The sequence below is a fragment of the Equus asinus genome, chromosome 13 (genome assembly GCF_041296235.1).
Source record: "Equus asinus isolate D_3611 breed Donkey chromosome 13, EquAss-T2T_v2, whole genome shotgun sequence".
Taxonomy (NCBI): domain Eukaryota; kingdom Metazoa; phylum Chordata; class Mammalia; order Perissodactyla; family Equidae; genus Equus; species Equus asinus.
Window position 1 is genome coordinate 39,890,289 of NC_091802.1, and position 17,149 is coordinate 39,907,437.

A 17,149-nucleotide genomic window follows, 5' to 3' on the forward strand; every position below is an offset into this window, starting at 1 on the left:
TAAACAGGGGTGGGGCATTGTTGAAGGAGCCTCAACCCATCTGGAACCTGGTGCCACTTCCCCACCTTGTTACCTTAACCTTGATGTGCTTACACTGAGCATGTCTTTATACCCCTCCTCCTCCTTCTGGGGGCAGTGTACCCTTAGGTACACAATGCTCCTGGCATAGGCATCAGGAATAAGAACTATTTGGAGTGCAAATTTGGCACCACTTTCCCCACTCCATGGCTATGTCAACTCTAGAGGGGCTCTCTATGTTTGAAGATGTTGGTTGGCAGTTCTGGATCTCTTTACCTATCTCCACAGCCCTGCTTCCTTCTGCTGCCAGCTGGGCTCAGGTGCCCTTGTGCTCCTGGTCTCCTCCCCCCTGCTACTGTCTCTCTCCTCACCCCAACTAGACCTGCCACAACCTGCTTCTCCCTGCCCAGCTCCTATCTGCCTGCCAGTACCTGCCTCTCACAGACCAGGCCCTCACCACCTACCGTGCCTTACCAGAAAGGGCAGATGAGTACTGCCCCCAGTGCCAATGCCAATCCACCTGGGGCCTTCCCAGTCCTTCTTACGGAAGATAAAGAGCACATATTCCTGTGAGTATGGCAACAGAGCACACTATCGGGGTTGAGAGTGATGGACATCCAATCAGCAATCTTTGTAGGCCTCACCTGAGTACAGGTAGGTGGGTTAAGCAGTGCAGGCCACAGACCTGCCCTGGTTCTTTGAAACGATACGAAGGGTCCCTGTAAGCCCCCGAGCCAGGAGTCCCCCTCCATTAGTAAATCACTCCCTCACCTTTGCCATTAATTTTTGGTCTGCTCTGAACCCAAGCGCACTCAACCCCTTACTGTTTCCCGCTTGGTCAGCCCCAGCACCCAAATTCAAGCCTCGCGCGGCCAGGGGGCGGGCCCAGGAAGGGCAGGGGCGGGGACTGGGCGTGGACTGGAGGAGGGGGCGCGGCCTCAGTTCTGCCACCTTCCCCCGGGCCAGGAGCGCAGCCGCCGCTGCCGCCGCCGCCGCCGCGTCCTCTCAGTCTTGCGCTCCGCCCGCTCCTTCTGCCGCCGCAGCCCGGCCCAGGAGCGCAAAGCCGGGGGCACTGGCCCCGAGCCTACCCACCTTCGGGCCGCGTGCCGGCTGCAGCCAGTATGGGGGGCCACTAAGAGCGGGCGCTCGTTCGCTCTGGCACCTCCCCCGGCCACTGGCCACTGGACTCCAGCCAGCGAGCCTCAGGCACCTCTGGCCCCCAGTCCAGCGCCTGGGACGGCCCTCCGCTCTGCCCCTCCGGCTCTGAGCATCGTGTCCCCGCCCCCCCCGCCCGCGCCTGGGACACCTGGGTCCCCCGGCGGCCCCGAGGAGAGGGGCGGGGGGGGGGGGCATGAAGCCGCTGGAGAAATTTTTGAAGAAGCAGACGTCGCAGCTGGCGGGGCGAACGGTGGCAGGAGGTCCCGGCGGGGGTCCAGGGAGCTGCAGCGGGCTTGGAGGGGGTGGGGGACCTGGCGGGGGAGGCGGTCCAGCTGGGGGACCGCGGCCGCTGCAGCGGCGTCAGAGCGTGTCTCGCTTGCTGCTTCCAGCTTTCCTCCGGGAGCCCCCAGCCGAGCCGGGGCTGGAGCCGCCTCCTGAGGAGGAAGGGGCAGAGCCCGCGGGAGTCGCGGAGGAGCTAGGCAGTGGGGGGCCCTGCTGGCTGCAGCTAGAGGAGGTACCAGGGCCTGGGCCGCTCGGGGGAGGGGGGCCCCTGCGCTCCCCTTCCTCGTACTCCTCAGATGAGCTGTCCCCGGGCGAGCCCCTGCCTTCCCCGCCCTGGGCCCCCCTAGGCGCCCCCGAGCGGCCGGAGCATCTTCTGAACCGGGTTCTGGAGAGGCTGGCCGGAGGGGCCACCAGGGACAGCGCCGCCTCAGGTAAGGAGTCGGCTGGCTCATCCATCCTTGAGTAGGGGGTTGCCACCTGCTTCCTCTTCCTTGCCCTTGGAGAGTGGGAGTGGCTCTAAGCAGAGCCTCGGTGTGGGGTTGAGTGGTCAGCTGAAGTGGGGTGGGGGCCTATAGGAGGAACAGACCCTTCTGCAGAAGAGAAGTGGCAGTGCCACCTTCCTCCCTGTAGCAGCCTCACCCACGGCTGGAGAAGACGCTGAACCTCTTTCTCTCCTTAAGTCACCCCTCCTTTCCCCTGGGCATTTTATGCAGACTCTCATGGGTCTCAGATATTGACTACCTCCTTCTGTGGCCCAAAATGAGGGCCTGACACACTAAGATGGAAGCTGCCCAGAGCAGCCCAGCGCCACCCCCCCTAGAGTACCCAACCCCTGAAAGATCTTCCAGGAGCCTGATTCTGTTTAGAAGCCTCAGAGCACAGGGCTGGCCCCCTCAGTGGGGCAGTGCCAGACAGGCACAGGGCTCAAGCTGCCTTTTGGGCTCAGGCAAAGGGATGCATTGTCCTTAGCAGCTTGGGCTGGAGGGAGGCATTCTAATTGGGGGCTGACTCAGAAGGTGTTTGTTGGGGGAGAGTTGGCTGGGCAGACATCAGAGCCCTGCAGCATCCAGGGGGGTCTGAGCCTCTCTAACTCCCGCCCTTCCAGTGGCAGGCCTCAGCACAGGGCCTGTTAAAAAAAACCACACCCTGAGAGGCTTATTCCCTGAACGATGATGCTATTTCATCACTCCTCGCCAGCACCCCTACTAAGGGGACTTTGAGGAAACTGAGGCCCCAAACTGCTGGTTAGCGGCCAGCATAGAAGACTTTCGGGTCTTTAGGTCTAGCTCTTGGCATGTCACCAAACGCAGCAGGGTCTGAGGATTGGGAGCCCTGGTTGAGGGCCTGAAGATGGGGATTTCACACTTGGCTCTCAGACTTCTTCAGGGAGCCCTAACCTAGTTGTATGGAATGGGGCTCCACTCCTCTAGATTTTTCTCAAAACCCAGGTCCTCTCCTTGGCTCAGGCTGTAGTTGCCCTGGGGAGCTGACACCTTTTGGATTTAATTAGAAAAATATCAGACACACACAGCTCTCCTAACCATAACTTCCCGCCTACACCATACACCCTGTATCTCTATGACACATTCCCTGGGGAGGCTGTGCGTTGGACCAGAGCCTGCCTTGGAAGGGACTGATGCCAAACTGTAGCCCCCATAGCAGCATCTCTCCAACCCTGCCCCATGTTCCTCTTCCTTTGCTCTGGCTTTGCTCTCCTGTGAATTAAAGAGTCCGTATAGGAAGGATGTTGGGCATCCCTATTTCTAGTTTCAACCCTGGAGCTGGGGGTTGGGGCGGGGGCTCTCAGATTCACTTTATGATCACAGCAGGAAAGGAAAAAGGAGAGGAAAAAGGAGAAACTGTCTTTCCCCTTCTACAGGAACCTGGTGCCACAGACTCTGCTCAGTCTCCCCTGGGGAAGGACTCCTGAATTGATTGTCACTGTATTATCTGCCCTGGCAGGCTGGATCCCTGGAGAAACTGGTTTAGGAAACCCCAAACCAGTCCTAGAGTGGATGAGAATCAGCTTAACCTGCTACTCTGATATTCTCCAATATAACCAGTGTTCTCAAGCCATCTTGGTTTCCTCCCAGGGTGTGTGGGAGAAGGGAACTTCCAGAAGGTACCCCCAAACTAGCCAAAGTCTCTGAAACATCTAAGCAGCCCCATATGACCACTGGGCTCTACCCTGACACTCTACTTGTCTCAGGCATATTGAGAAAAGAACAAAGACTCAGGAGTCTGGGTTCTTGTTCCAGCACCAGGCAAGTACCTCCCAGCTCTGGGCCTCGCTTTCTCATTTGTGAAATGAAATAGTTGAAGGAGAGGATCTTGTGTTGGTTCTCCTCTTCCACCTTCATGGCTAGAATTGGAGGCCAGGAGATGGTGAGCCACGGGCCGTCAGAAGCCTTGCTTTTGTCCTGGGGCAGTGCCTGGGGACCTGGCCCTAACCTGTCCTGGTGAGGACACCTGGCTCCCTCTCTGTGCCCTACCTGTCTGTGTGTGCCAGGCTGCCCAGCCCCACCCCAGGGCAGGCTGCAAGTCAGGGCGACCTTGTACCTGGCTGACTGGCTGAGCCAGGCCCAGATGGAGGTGTGGTGGGGAAAAGGGTGGTGAGAAGAGCCACTCCCATCTACCCTTCCATCATTAACCCTTCCATCTCTGGGCATTCAGAGGACATAGGTTTTCTACTTAAAGGCTTTGGGATCAAAGAGATGGCAGTTGCTCCCTCTCCCTTTTAATGGGCTGGTTCTCACCTGCCTAGTTGGAACTCAAAGCTGTTAGGTAGGGAGTGAGGAGGAGAGGAGGAATACATAAACACACACACACACACCCTGCTGACCCTAACCTCTGTGTGTGGACGTTCTCTTTATCTAGAGATAATTCTGTGGGCTACCTCTTTTTTCAGGCAGATCTCGAGCTTGGTGTATTATCTGACCAGCTTCCCACACATTGAAGAGAAGTGGGCGTGGCCATGGAAGGGCACCCCCTCCTTCCCTCCAGCTGCCTTGGCAGCTGCCAACCCCACCCCCGCAGCGGCTGCCCAGAACCTTCACACGTGTGTGTGTGCGCTTGTGCGAAGCATGACAGGGCAGGTGGCTGGGGCTCCAGCCTGGCTAATGAGAACTCAGCCTCAGAGGCAAGAGAGGGGGATGGGAAGTGTCCAGTTGGGTCCTGGAAGTGCCCTCCTGACATCAGTGGCACCAATTGATCTCTACAGATATCCTGCTGGATGACATCGTCCTCACCCATTCTCTCTTCCTCCCCACGGAGAAATTTCTGCAGGAGCTACACCAGTAATATCCTTTTGTAGTGCTTGCAAAAGGGGAGGTCAGGAGGGAGCCACCCTGCCCACCCCACATGTGATGTCAGGCCCTAAGCTCTTCCCTAGAAAGCACACGTGAGTTTCAATTCCAGGCTTTTTACTCACCAGCTTTGTGACCTTGGGCAGATCACCTAACTTCCTGGGGCCTCAATTTCCTCTTCTGTAAAATGGGGGTAAATAGCACCTGCCCTGCCTACCTACAGGAATGCTGTGCAGATCCATCTGATAGCAGATGTGGGAGTGCTCTGGAGACTGCAGAGCCCTGTACAAATGTAAGGTGTCATTATTCTATTAAGAGTGCCTGTTTCCCCACTGAATTGTTGCTCTAAACATCTGGTTGCCCAGTGAGTTATTACAGGGTCTGATGTAAACATCAGGTCATGGCTGTGCTGTAGTAGGGTCTGCTAGAGACCAGCCACTGGCTGGGCTATTCATAGGGTCTCATGTAAGCATAGGGCCTCTCATTGAGTTATTTTAGGACCTAATTGTAAATGTCAGTCTGCTGAATAGAATATCATAGGCTTTCTTAGAAATGCCAGGCCTTACATTGAGGTATGGTCAGGTTTGTGGTAAGCACCATTGGCCTTCATTAGGCTGCTGTGAGCTCCAGGCTGTGGGCCGGCCAGAGGTTGGGTGGGTCCAGGCAGGGTATCCTCAAGTGAAGTTCAAATAGGCAGGAGCTGGATATGGTCAAGTGGGTGCCATCCCTACCTAATCCGAGCAAAAACCTGGGCTGGGGCATGAGGGGGTCTTGGTTCCAGGAATCCCTGGCCTCTTTCTCCCCGGCCCCAAACCTAGAGAATATCTCTAGGAGGTTTAGCCTCCCATCCCCTTCCCAGTTTCCTCAGATCTGCTTGCCCAAGGCTTTTTCTTAACTTAGGGGTCAGCTTTGTTTGGGCAGGAGGCATGGAGGGCCCCGAGGGGCTGGGCCGGAAGCAGGCCTGCCTAGCCATGCTTCTTCATTTCTTGGACACCTACCAGGGGCTGCTGCAGGAGGAAGAGGGGGCCGGCTGCATCATCAAGGTGGGCCTGGGGGAAGAGGGCCTGTGGGTGAGCGGGCTATTAGCTCTGGAAAGGGGCCCTTTGAAGGAGCCATACTCCTCAAGCTGGGTATCTGGAAGGAAAACATGCCAGTAGGCCTTAGCTTATATGGTTCTTCTACGCTTGAAGGCATGGGGACCCTGCCCCAGCCCTTGCAGAGAGTGATGCTCAGAATGAGACCCCTGCCGTCACCTTCTCTCCTCCTCTCCCCAGGATTTGTACCTGCTGATTATGAAGGATGAGTCCCTTTACCAGGACCTCCGAGAGGACACACTGAGGCTGCACCAGCTTGTGGAAACAGTGGAGCTAAAGTGAGGGGAATGGGTCGGGGGAGGGGACAGGAATGAGGGCCCCCATGTTCTTCTATTACAGGGCCTGCCTCTGGGCTTTGAGCTCCAATATGGTTTTATTTCAGTCCCTTTTCTTACTGGAGAATAGCACTGTCTCCAGTCAGTTTTTTGTCCATTCTCCTATCCATTTATTTGTCAATCTGATGGGTGTACTGGTAAATATTTAACAACCAGCACTTCAGGAAAAAGAACCCTGATTTGTAGCTTTTGCTGATTCCCATGGTGTAAACTCTCTGATTTCAAGCTACCAACGAGCCATCACTGCATGTGAAGTTGGGAAGAGCTGTGCAGTTGCAAGCCATTATATAGTATTTTCACCATATAAGTACAATAGATGTAAATAACCTGAAGAGCACAGATAGTACAAAACAATTAGGAAACTACTTTTTTGGTAATAATTTGACTGTACGTTTATAAAACATATATATATATATATATTTTAATGGCTTTGATATATATATGATGATATATGAGATATATATGTGTATTTATTTATTATTACTACTTTTAATGGCTGTGTTTAAAAACCAGTTGGCAAAATTCCCCAAAATGTAACAATCTACTCTCATGAGCCAGTGTCAGTGGCTTCAGGACACCACTGCATCCATCCATCCATCCATCCATCCTTCCATCCATTCCTTTGGCCCTTTTGGTTTTTCTCCACTCCATCCCCACCATCACAACCCTCGTTAGGCCTCATTATCTCTCACCTGGATTATTGCCACAGCCTCCTATCAAGGGCTTCAGCTTATGGTCTTGTATCTTCTCTCCCTTCTTACGCTGACACCAGAGAGATCTTTCAAACTCGACAACAGAATGGTTCAGTTTCAGAAACATCCATGGCTCTCCATTGTCTACAAGACAAAGTTGCAACATCCTAACACAGCATTCAATGCCCTTCGCTTTCTGCCTTCTGCTGATCTTTCCCATCTCATCTCCCACACCCCCCTCCACCCATGACCCTCCATATACACCCCACCATTCTCTGAACTCCTGTGCTTTCCCAGCTTCCCTGATGTCATTTATATGGTCCACTCCAGAAGGACCTCCTCCCATCCCCTTCTCTTCCTGTTGTCCTTCAAGGCCCAGGTCAAATGCCATCTTCTTAATGAAAGTTCCACAGATCCTCCCTTTAGGAGCAGCTTTCTCCCTCCTCCATACCCAACATAACTCTCCTTGTACCTTTGTTATATCACCTAACACCTCCTGCCTTGTGTTAGAAGTAGCTGTATGCACGTCTGTCTCCTTCGCAGACTGTGAAGTTCTTGTTGGCAAAATTCAGCAAACAGCTGATGACCTACACTTACCATGTGCCAAGCAGTGTGCTAGGCCTGGAGGATGAAAAGAAATTCAGTAAGAACTAATCCCAGCCCTTAAAACTTCTCAATCCTGTAGAAGACATAAGACAAACACATAAACAAATATTAGCCCAATGTCCTATAGCAGTTGAGGCAAAAAAGTGACCTTTCCTGGTAGGTGGGGTGGATCAGAGAAGAATTCATGGAAGAGGTGGCATTTGATTTGGGTCACTTGGACAGTTGTGCCATGCTGGTCATTGTCCTCTCTTCTGACCTCCTTCACCACTTTCTGAACCTGGTGCTGGTGCAGCCTTGACCCAGTTCTGATATCCCTGCTTGATGTTGCCTGCCTGGTGCTCCATATGCCTGGCAGGGCTCCCTGATGCCCAGCTGTGTCCATGCCAGGATCCCAGAGGAGAGCCAGCCACCCAGCAAGCAGGTGAAGCCACTTTTCCGCCACTTCCGCCGGATAGACTCCTGTCTGCAGACCCGAGTGGCCTTCCGGGGCTCAGATGAGAGTGAGTATGGGCATTTGGAGGGGCAGGGCTTCCTGAATGGCTCAGGGGCCCTGTGGGGTCTCTGGGTCTTAGGCCTCCTCTGTGGAGTCTCCTTGTGCACTAGAACCAGTCCTTTTCACAGCATCTTTTTCAGAGACCAATCAATTTAGGGTTAGGGGTGGAGTGGGTGGGGAACAGATGTGCCCTGGAGGGGACTGTGCCAGTGTTGCCATGCTGCCCTCTGATGAAAAGCCACCTTCTTCTGTCTGTCCAGTCTTCTGCCGGGTCTACATGCCTGACCACTCTTACGTGACCATACGCAGCCGCCTGTCAGCGTCTGTGCAGGACATTCTGGGCTCTGTGACGGAGAAATTGCAGTACTCGGAGGAGCCTGCAGGGCGTGAGGATTCCCTCATCCTGGTAGCTGTGGCCTCCTCAGGAGGTGAGGGTCAGGAAAAGCTGGGCTGGGGGCCACAAGAAGAGAAACTGACAAGTCCAGTGCCCTGGGGCAGGGGTGAAGACTGAATTCTAGGCCTGGGCTACTTGAAGTGTGATCCCTGGGCAAGCCACATGAATATCACCTGGGAACTTGTTAAAAATGCAGTATTTCTGGGGCTGGCCTGGTGGCATAGTGGTTAAGTTCGCACGCTCTGCTTTGGCAGCCTGGGGCTCACAGATTCTGATCCCAGGCGGAGACCTATGAACCGCTCAAGCCATGCTGTGGTAGCATCCCACATACAAAATAGAGGAAGATTGGCACAGATATTAGCTCAGGAACAATCTTCCTCAAGCAAAAAGAGGAAGATTGGCAAGAGATGTTAGCTCAGGGCCAATCTTCCTCACAAAAAAATAAAAAATAAATGAAGTAAAATAAAAATGCAGTATTTCAGAGCCCACTCCAGACCTGCTGAATCAGAATGTACATTTTAACAAGATCCCCAGGTGATTCCTATGCACATTAACATTTGTGAGGCACTGGTCCAGGACACGTGGATTCCAATCTGCGTGCTTGCCTCTTACTTTGGGATCGTGTTCTGGTCCTTTAACTTCCTCTAATACCTAAGGATGCTACGTTTTTGAGGCTAAAGACACAGGATAGGCCTCCAATCCCTGTGGGAAAGCAAAAAGCCTGCAGTGTAGTCATAGCCTTATTTTCCTCTAAGATGGGAAAAAAATTCCTGCTTTCCCAGTGTCACACGGATGATAGAATGAATCAAGAGCTATGAAAGAACGTTGGGAGCAAAAAAGAGGTTATAAATGCAGAAGAAATCATTTGAAAAGTTTCATATAAATACAGCTTAACCTGGTGTTAGTACGAGTCCCGTTAGTCTAGAACCTGTCCATGCAGGGTTAGGAGCATCTGCATGGGATGGCGACAGTGGCTGGGGTGTGTGGGGGTGCAGGTGGCCCGGGCTGAGGCAGAGCAGCTCCTTCTTCTTCAGAGAAGGTCCTTCTCCAGCCGCATGAAGACTGTGTCTTCACCACACTGGGCATCAACAGCCACCTGTTTGCCTGCACCCGGGACGGCTATGAGGCCCTGGTAAGAAGTTCACAAGGCCTTGGCTGGTAGCCAGGGCTGGGAGGGGCTGGGAGCAGAAACTCACAAGCCCAGGGTGGAGCCAGCCCCTGTGTCCCTGCTTGCCACCAGGTGCCCCTCCCTGAGGAGATCCAGGTCTCCCCTGGAGACACAGAGATCCACCGGGTGGAGCCTGAGGACGTTGCCAACCACCTTACTGCCTTCCACTGGGAGCTGTTCCGATGTGTGCACGAGGTAGAGACTGAGGCCTGGTGCAGGGCTGGGGGCCTGGAGGGAGAAATGTGCCAATGCCGGGGCCTGGAGGGAGGCAGTGTCTGCAGCCGAACTTCCTAGTAGGAGTGCTCACTTGCAGCATGCCTTTGGGCAATGCACAGTTATAACCTCTCTAAGCCTTTGTCCCTTCCTCTGAAAAAAACAATAAACAGATAGACCCCCTAGCAGAGTAGTTCAGGGCCCAAGTGAAGCTTACACAGAACCTGATCCATAGTATTTTTAAAATATTCACTATTAAAGAGATCAAATAAGGCAGCGACAATAATGTCTATCAATTGGCTGTCTTGAGAACAAGTCAGCCTCTAGCAAGGGCGGGGCACCTAGTGAGTGCTCCATAGACGGTAGAGTATTATTAATGTTGGTTGTTTTTTTCCCCATCTCTGCTGCATCCTGTCCTGTCCTGGTTTGTTCTATTTTCTACCCCTCCCGCCCCCGCCCTCCTGCCTTTCCCTCCTCACCGCCTTGCGCTGCCATCTTCCCACCCACACCCCCCACGCCCTGGCGGGCCCTCCGCCACCGTGGGTGCAGCTGGAGTTCGTGGACTACGTGTTCCACGGGGAGCGCGGCCGCCGCGAGACGGCCAACCTGGAGCTGCTGCTGCAGCGCTGCAGCGAGGTCACACACTGGGTGGCCACCGAGGTGCTGCTCTGCGAGGCCCCGGGCAAGCGCGCGCAGCTGCTCAAGAAGTTCATCAAGATCGCGGCCATGTGAGTGCGGCCGGCTGGCGATGGGGGAGCGCGGAGGACGGGCGGCCGCCGCCGCCTGACCGCCCCCTGACCCGGCCTCGCACCCCTACAGCTGCAAGCAGAACCAGGACCTGCTGTCCTTCTACGCTGTGGTCATGGGGCTGGACAACGCTGCTGTCAGCCGCCTGCGGCTCACCTGGGAGGTGATGAGAACTCTTCCCTCTCCTCCCGTCTGTGCTGGCCCCCCCCCCCCGGGGATCTTGGCCTCCAGCCTCAGTCTTGACACCCTGGGCTCACCCGATGCGACCTCCTGGGGCTGCTGCTAGCCTATAGGGAGCATTTGTGCCCATTGGAAGGAGGCGCCCTCTTCTGGCAGATCCGGCCCTAGGGCACACAGCTTGGCTAATGGACCCTGGCCTAGTCCAGATTAGTCCAGAGGCGGAGTCCTCAGCCTGAGTGGGGTCAGACATCCCAGGCAAGGTCACAGACTCGGCTACTGGATTTCAGCCAACGTTCAGTGAGGCACCTTGTCCGTGGCACGTGTATAAGCAGAAGCCTCCATTTCCCCCAGAATAATGTATTCCTTTGGGCTACTGCAAGCTCCCCAGACTGAGCTAAGGGCTGACTCTACTTCACCACCAGCCTCCCAGCCCCTTGCGAGACACACTTAGGCCCTTTCCACCTCTAACACCTGGGGATTAGCCAGAAGCTCCCGTGAAACCCAAGGAGTTTCACTCTGACATTCCTTTTCTTTCCTTCAAACTCTCTGCAGAAGCTGCCAGGGAAATTCAAGAACTTGTTCCGCAAATTTGAGAACTTGACAGTGAGTAGGTTTGGCTCTTTGATCTGCCTCTGGACTTGTACCCCAGAGACTCTCTGTTCCCCTAAACCTTCTTTCTAGGGCTTCCCTCTCAAGGTTGTTAGTGCCTGGGACTCCCCCTCCTCCTCCTTGCCCCACCCTCCTGGGAGGGGCAGAGTGCAACAATGCTACCCCGTTTTCCCTGGAGGAAAGGGGAGAGCAGTCAGGTCCCTCCAGCTAGACACTCATACCCACCCCTATCTGATCGGAGATGTGTCTAGGACAAGTGGATGAGGGAGGGAGTACAGGATGTCTTTGGGATCCTTTGGGCCTGTCTGTCCCTTTATCCCTCTTCTGTGGAATGCTAGGACCCCTGCAGGAACCACAAAAGCTACCGAGAAGTGATCTCCAAGATGAAACCCCCTGTGATTCCTTTCGTGCCTCTGGTCCTCAAAGGTGAGTCGTTCCAAGCTGTGCTCTCCTCTCCACTTCTCCTTGCCCCAGTTCTGCCTCTCAGTCCCCTCTCAACTGAGCTCTGAGTGCCTACCTAAAGAGGAACCCCCTAGATTGAGTGGGTTCTGGGGCAGGGGAAGGGCCCTTTGGACCTCCTCTCTTATCCATTTACTTCCCTCCTCATCCCCTAGACCTGACTTTTCTGCACGAGGGGAGTAAGACCTTTGTGGATGGCTTGGTGAACATTGAGAAGCTGGTGAGTGGCACTGCCAGCTCCAGTCCCATGAGCGGGGGGCTGGCATCCTCCCCCTCTCCTGGCACCCCCCTAGAGACAGCAGCCTTCCTCCTTGGCATCCAGCTTGCCTGGCAGATAGATGCCTGACTATCTCCCTGACTGTCACCCCGCCCACAGGTGGCCAAGCTGACAGGCAGTTGGGGGCAACTCTACCTCCTCTCACCTGGCACCCTGTTACACCTCCTTCTTTGGTCCTCCTGAGACCGTCCAGAATTGGGGACTGGAGGGAGTAAAATCAACTGAGTTTGAGAATGGAGGCAGAGGAGCATGAGAGGGGGAGGGTCTTTCAGTGTCCTTTTTAGGGCTCATTCTTTGTTATCTCCCAGCATTCAGTGGCCGAAAAAGTGAGGACAATCCGCAGATACCGGAGCCGGCCCCTTTGTGAGTACCCAGGGCTCTGAGTGCATTATAGGCAGAGCAGTGGAGTGTTCCGGGGAGAACTCCCTGCCCAAATGTTCTCCATTCTCTCCTTGGCCTCCTTAGGGGCCCTCCTGCCCAACACCTGTTCCAATTCACACCCTTCTCCTCTGGCCCATTTGTGTGTAGAGGAAGAAGGGAGGCTAGGCACCCAATGGGCCTCTCTCTTCTTATGCCCCCAGGCCTGGATATGGAGGCATCTCCCCATCACCTGCAGACCAAGGCCTACGTGCGCCAGTTCCAGGTCATCGACAACCAGAACCTCCTCTTCGAGCTCTCCTACAAGCTGGAGGCTAATAGTCAGTGAGAACAGAGGTTCTGGTCGGCCCCCCACCAGGGTCCTCGGGCACCTGGCACTCAAGCACTTTGTATGATGTCCCAACCCACCTCTGACATCTCTCCCCTGGAGCAGCTTCCCGCCCCATGGGAAGGAGTTGGCTGGATTTACCCCTGGACTCATAAGCCTGTTCATCCTGCTGAAGTCCTCTCCCCCTGGCTCCTTCAAGCCAAAACCACTCTGCTGGTTCCTGCCCTCGAAGGGAAAGGGGGCAGAGAGCTCCTTCCTCTGTCCCCTCCCATGGAGGTCTGTTCTGGAGATGGAGTGTCCGACCTCCTCTTCCCAAGCAGGGAGGAAACCTGCCCACCCTCCTGTCTCATCGAACAGAACTGTGGGCGGGATTGGCAGCCTTCCTCTCTGCCACCTGTCTACCATCTCCCTGGTCAGGGCTGGGACCCCTGGATGTACCCCCCTGCATATTATATTGCCCTTGTGTCTGCGTGTGTATGTGCGTGTGTCCCCTTTTAAGGAGGAGGAGCGCATCTGGTAATTCAGGGAGGGTGTTGTATGTGCTGCGGGGGAGTCCTTCGGTTTGGTGCTACCCTTGTCCACTCTGCCCCTGGGACAGTGCGGGCTGCTTTCCCCACCCGCACCACTCCCTGCTCAGCTCCTCTGCTGCCCTGCATGCCCAGGCTTGTGGGCGAAGCTGCTTGTGAGGTCAGGGAGCAGCCGCAGGTAGGAGGGGTTACCCATCAGCCCTTGTAAGCTCCCCACTCAGGCCTCTTGAAGGTCCCTGGGTGGGCTCCCACGAGAGGGTAAAAGAAGCTCAGGGAAACACGGGCCTAGGCTTCCTACTGGACCCTCCCTCTGCACTGCAGTGAGGTAGGGTGTGGCTGTATCAGGAGTCAGGGGTGCCTGCTTTTGGGGTGTCTCACTGCTAAGAAGGGAGCTGTCATCCCCTTCTGGCTCTTGTATATGACACCAACAACATAGTCTCTATCCTTCTCCCTCTCTCTCTCTCTTTTTTTTTGGTGAGGGAGATTGGCCCTGAGCTAACATCTGTTGCCAATCTTCCTCTGTTTTGTATGTGGGATGCCACCACACCATGGCTTGATGAGCGATATGCAGGTCCACGCCCGGGATCCAAACTGGCAAACCCCAGGCCACTGAAGCGGAGCACATGAACTTAACTCCTACGCCACCAGGCCAGCCCCTCCTTCTCCCTGTCTTGACTCCCCGTTTGTCCTCTTCATCAGAGCTTGGGTGGAGCGGGCCCTTGTACCTGGACCCCTGTACCTGGGGAGGGCATCCCCCAAAAGTGGGGGGAGGAAATGGCGGAGACTGTAAAGGCAAAACTGGACTCTGGCCATGCCTTTGTTACCTCTCTGTCTCCCTTCCCTCTCCCATCACGGGCCTCCAGGGCTGAGGGGTGCAGGGGCTCCTGGCAGCTACTAGGTGGGGTTTCCTGGCGCAGCCTCACCCTCTTCTCTGGCACCACCTCTTTCCCTTCTGAAGAGGCAGCAGCAGCAGCAGCAAAAGCAGCTGCCGCTCCTGCTCTGGAGGTGTATATATTTTTTACCAAAAGCTCTGGAATTGTAAATTTATTTTTTAAAACTCAAAGAGAGAAAGAGCCTTGTATCATATGTAAACAATGTATCATAGGTTATGTTGTACAGTCCCTTTTATACAGCGGTCTGTCTTGCTCCTGCTGCAGAAAACGTCTATGGACTCCCCACCCCCACCCACACATACATGGGCGCTGTCCCCCCCCCCACTTTGTCCCCTGTAGACAATGACCATGGCCCCCCTCCTGCTCCTGCCTCCTCCCTGCAACTGCTAATGCTCCCTCCTTTCCCTGCTGCCACCCTTCCTCCTAACCCCCCTCAGCAGCCTTCTCACTCCAGCTCCCACAGCCCTCCTCGAACACTGGGGCCCACTGGTTCAGTCTGGCTGCTGCCCGCCCCTAGCCTTGACGCCTGCCCTGCTGCCTCCAAGGGGCCTCCTGGTCCCCCCTGGACCCCATTCCTCCCCACCCCGTGCCCCACAGCTTTAACAGAGTGAACCGTGTGTACTGTACAGGCTCGGTTGTCTTTGCAGAAACCTCTGGGTGGAGTAAAAGCCGACAAAGTCTATGAATCAACCCGCCTGCTGTTCTCCATTCTGTTTCTTTGAGCCTGGGGAAGGGCTGAAGGAGGCAAGAGGGGACTGTGCTGGGCTCCTCAGCAGGACTGTTCTGGAGTGACTTTGAAAATGTGGATGAGAGGAAAAGGTGCCAACCTCATGAGACATGTCACATGGAGCCTGGAACTTGGAAGAGTGAATATTTTAGTTGTTCCATGTTCCGGGTGCCATAGATATGTGATCTTGTTTAATTCTAACACTGTAAGGTGGAAGACGGAAGCTGGGCAGTCCCAGCATAAGCTCCAAGTTACAGGGTGAGTGAGGGGGTAGAACTGGGCCCCTAACCCAGATCCGTCCCCTGCAGACAGCATGCATTATTCACACCACCAGTATTTACCATTTACACTAAAGTATGGGGCATCTAGAGCCTAAGCTGCAGGAGACATCATGTACCCAAAAAGCTACACACGAGCCCTTGACCTTCCCTCACCCTACATCTGCTATTCCCCAATCTGCTGCATCTTAAAAAAACAGTCCTCTCATCCACTCAAGTTTTCTTTTTTTAAAGATTTTATTTTTTTTCCTTTTTCTCCCCAAAGCCCCCCGGTACATAGTTGTGTATTCTTCGTTGTGGGTTCTTCTAGTTGTGGCATGTGGGATGCTGCCTCAGCATGGTCTGATGAGCAGTGCCATGTCCGCACCCAGGACTCGAACCAACGAAACACTGGGCCGCCTGCAGCAGAGCACGCGAACTTAACCACTCAGCCACGGGGCCAGCCCCAAGTTTTCTTTTTTTAAAAATTTTATTTTTTTTCCTTTTTTGTCCCCAAAGACCCTCGGTACACAGTTGCATATTCTTCGTTGTGAGTCCTTCTAGTTGTGGTATGTGGGACGCTGCCTCAACGTGGTTTGATGAGCGGTGCCATGTCCGCGCCCAGGATTCGAGCTGACGAAACACTGGGCCACCTGCAGCGGAGCGCGCGAACTTAACCACTCAGCCATGGGGCCAGCCCCCCGCCCAAGTTTTCAATGCCTCTTTCTCTCCTCCCTCACTCATCAGCCAGTCCCATAGGCTACAGTTCCAGAATATATCCTGGATTGGTCCACTTCTCTGAGACTCCTCTATTACCACCAGTCCAAACCACATTCATATCTTCCCTAGACAACCACACTAGCCTCCTACCTGGTCTTTCGGCTTCCTCTCTCTGACCCACCCCTGATCGCACCATTTGGTTCTTTACTCTTCAGTTGGGTGTTCTTTTAAAAAGCCTAAATCAGATTATGTATGCACAAAATTGAAAAGAGTGGCAATACCAGGCCTCAGTGAGGAATGGAGCAATTGGAACTTTTATACATTGCTGGGGAAGTGTAAATTGCTGCAACCACTTTGGAAAACTGTTTGATAGTATCTACTAAAACTTAATGTACACCTAAACTATGACCTAGCATTTCTACTCCCAGGTGTATACCCAAGAGAAATTAGTGCTTATGTCTACCAAGAGATATATACAACAGTGATCATAGTGGTTTTATTAATGATAAAGAAATTATTGTTTCTTTGGGGAAAAGCCCAAGTGACTTTCAACAGGTGAATGAATAAATTAATTATGGTGTATTCTTATGGTGGAATCCTATATAACAATAAAAAAGACAAACAACTACTACCTGCATGAATGAATCTTATAGATATAACATTCTGCAAAAGAAGCCAGACACATAAGACTATACACTCTACGATTCCATTTAGGAGAAGTTCAAAAACAGGTAAAATTATTTTGGGGGAATAAATTATGTTGGGGGGGCTACCCCCATGGTGTAGTGGTTAAGTTCAGTGCCCTCTGCTTCAGTGGCCCAGGATCATAGGTTTGGATCCTGGGAGTAGAGCCACACCACTTGTCAGCCACGCTGTAGTGGTATCCCACATATAAAGTGGAGGAAGATCGGCACAGATGTTAGTTCAGAGCTAATCTTCCCCAAGCAAAAAAAAGAGGAAGATTGGCAACAGATGTTAGCTCAGGGCTAATCTTCCTCAGCAAAAATAAATAAATTAGGTTGGTTGAAGTAGGAGCTGTAAGAATGGGACTAGACGCAAGATGATAAGTGCTCTAGGAACAAAGCCCAGGCGATTCACTACTGGTCTGGAGATGGGAGTTGACACATAATAAGAGAAAATGTTTTGGAAGAGATGACCTAGGCCTTGAAGCAGGCATAGGGCTTGACAGCCAAAATGTGGAAGTGGGAAGTCAGGAGGACAGAGGAAGTAGTATGGGGCTCTCCCCTCATCCCCATCTCAGCCACCGCCAGACTGGTTAGTCATCTGCC

General features: G+C 53.8%; 1 protein-coding gene across 5 annotated transcripts; it reads left to right on the forward strand.

Annotated features, from left to right (window-relative positions):
• Positions 1-959: 959 nt before the first annotated feature.
• RAPGEFL1 (Rap guanine nucleotide exchange factor like 1) lies at positions 960-16,501 on the forward strand. Of its 5 annotated transcripts, XM_070483215.1 has the most exons (17): positions 961-1,436; positions 1,566-1,889; positions 3,421-3,552; positions 4,679-4,757; positions 5,671-5,806; positions 6,038-6,135; positions 7,878-7,990; positions 8,244-8,411; positions 9,412-9,509; positions 9,618-9,740; positions 10,308-10,486; positions 10,578-10,668; positions 11,238-11,288; positions 11,633-11,720; positions 11,909-11,973; positions 12,339-12,393; positions 12,612-16,501. In XM_070483215.1, exons 1-17 carry the CDS (start codon positions 1,370-1,372, stop codon positions 12,734-12,736), a joined length of 1,992 nt encoding a protein of 663 aa, XP_070339316.1. In that variant the 5' UTR covers positions 961-1,369; the 3' UTR covers positions 12,737-16,501. The 5 variants fall into 5 exon arrangements, 4 of the variants coding, with proteins under 4 accessions (XP_070339315.1, XP_070339316.1, XP_044601340.2 ...); XR_011493824.1 differs by having other exon boundaries at positions 960-1,889; positions 11,238-11,292; XM_070483214.1 differs by having other exon boundaries at positions 960-1,889.
• The last annotated feature ends 648 nt before the right edge of the window (positions 16,502-17,149 follow it).

Coding starts and splice junctions, on each gene's coding strand:
- RAPGEFL1 (XM_070483214.1), top strand. CDS start 1,370: ATGAAGCCGCTGGAGAAATTTTTGAAGAAGCAGACGTCGCAGCTGGCG. Junction 5,807..6,037: donor GGGCCGGCTGCATCATCAAG/GTGGGCCTGGGG, acceptor TCCTCTCCCCAG/GATTTGTACCTGCTGATTAT. Junction 6,136..7,877: donor GTGGAAACAGTGGAGCTAAA/GTGAGGGGAATG, acceptor TGTCCATGCCAG/GATCCCAGAGGAGAGCCAGC.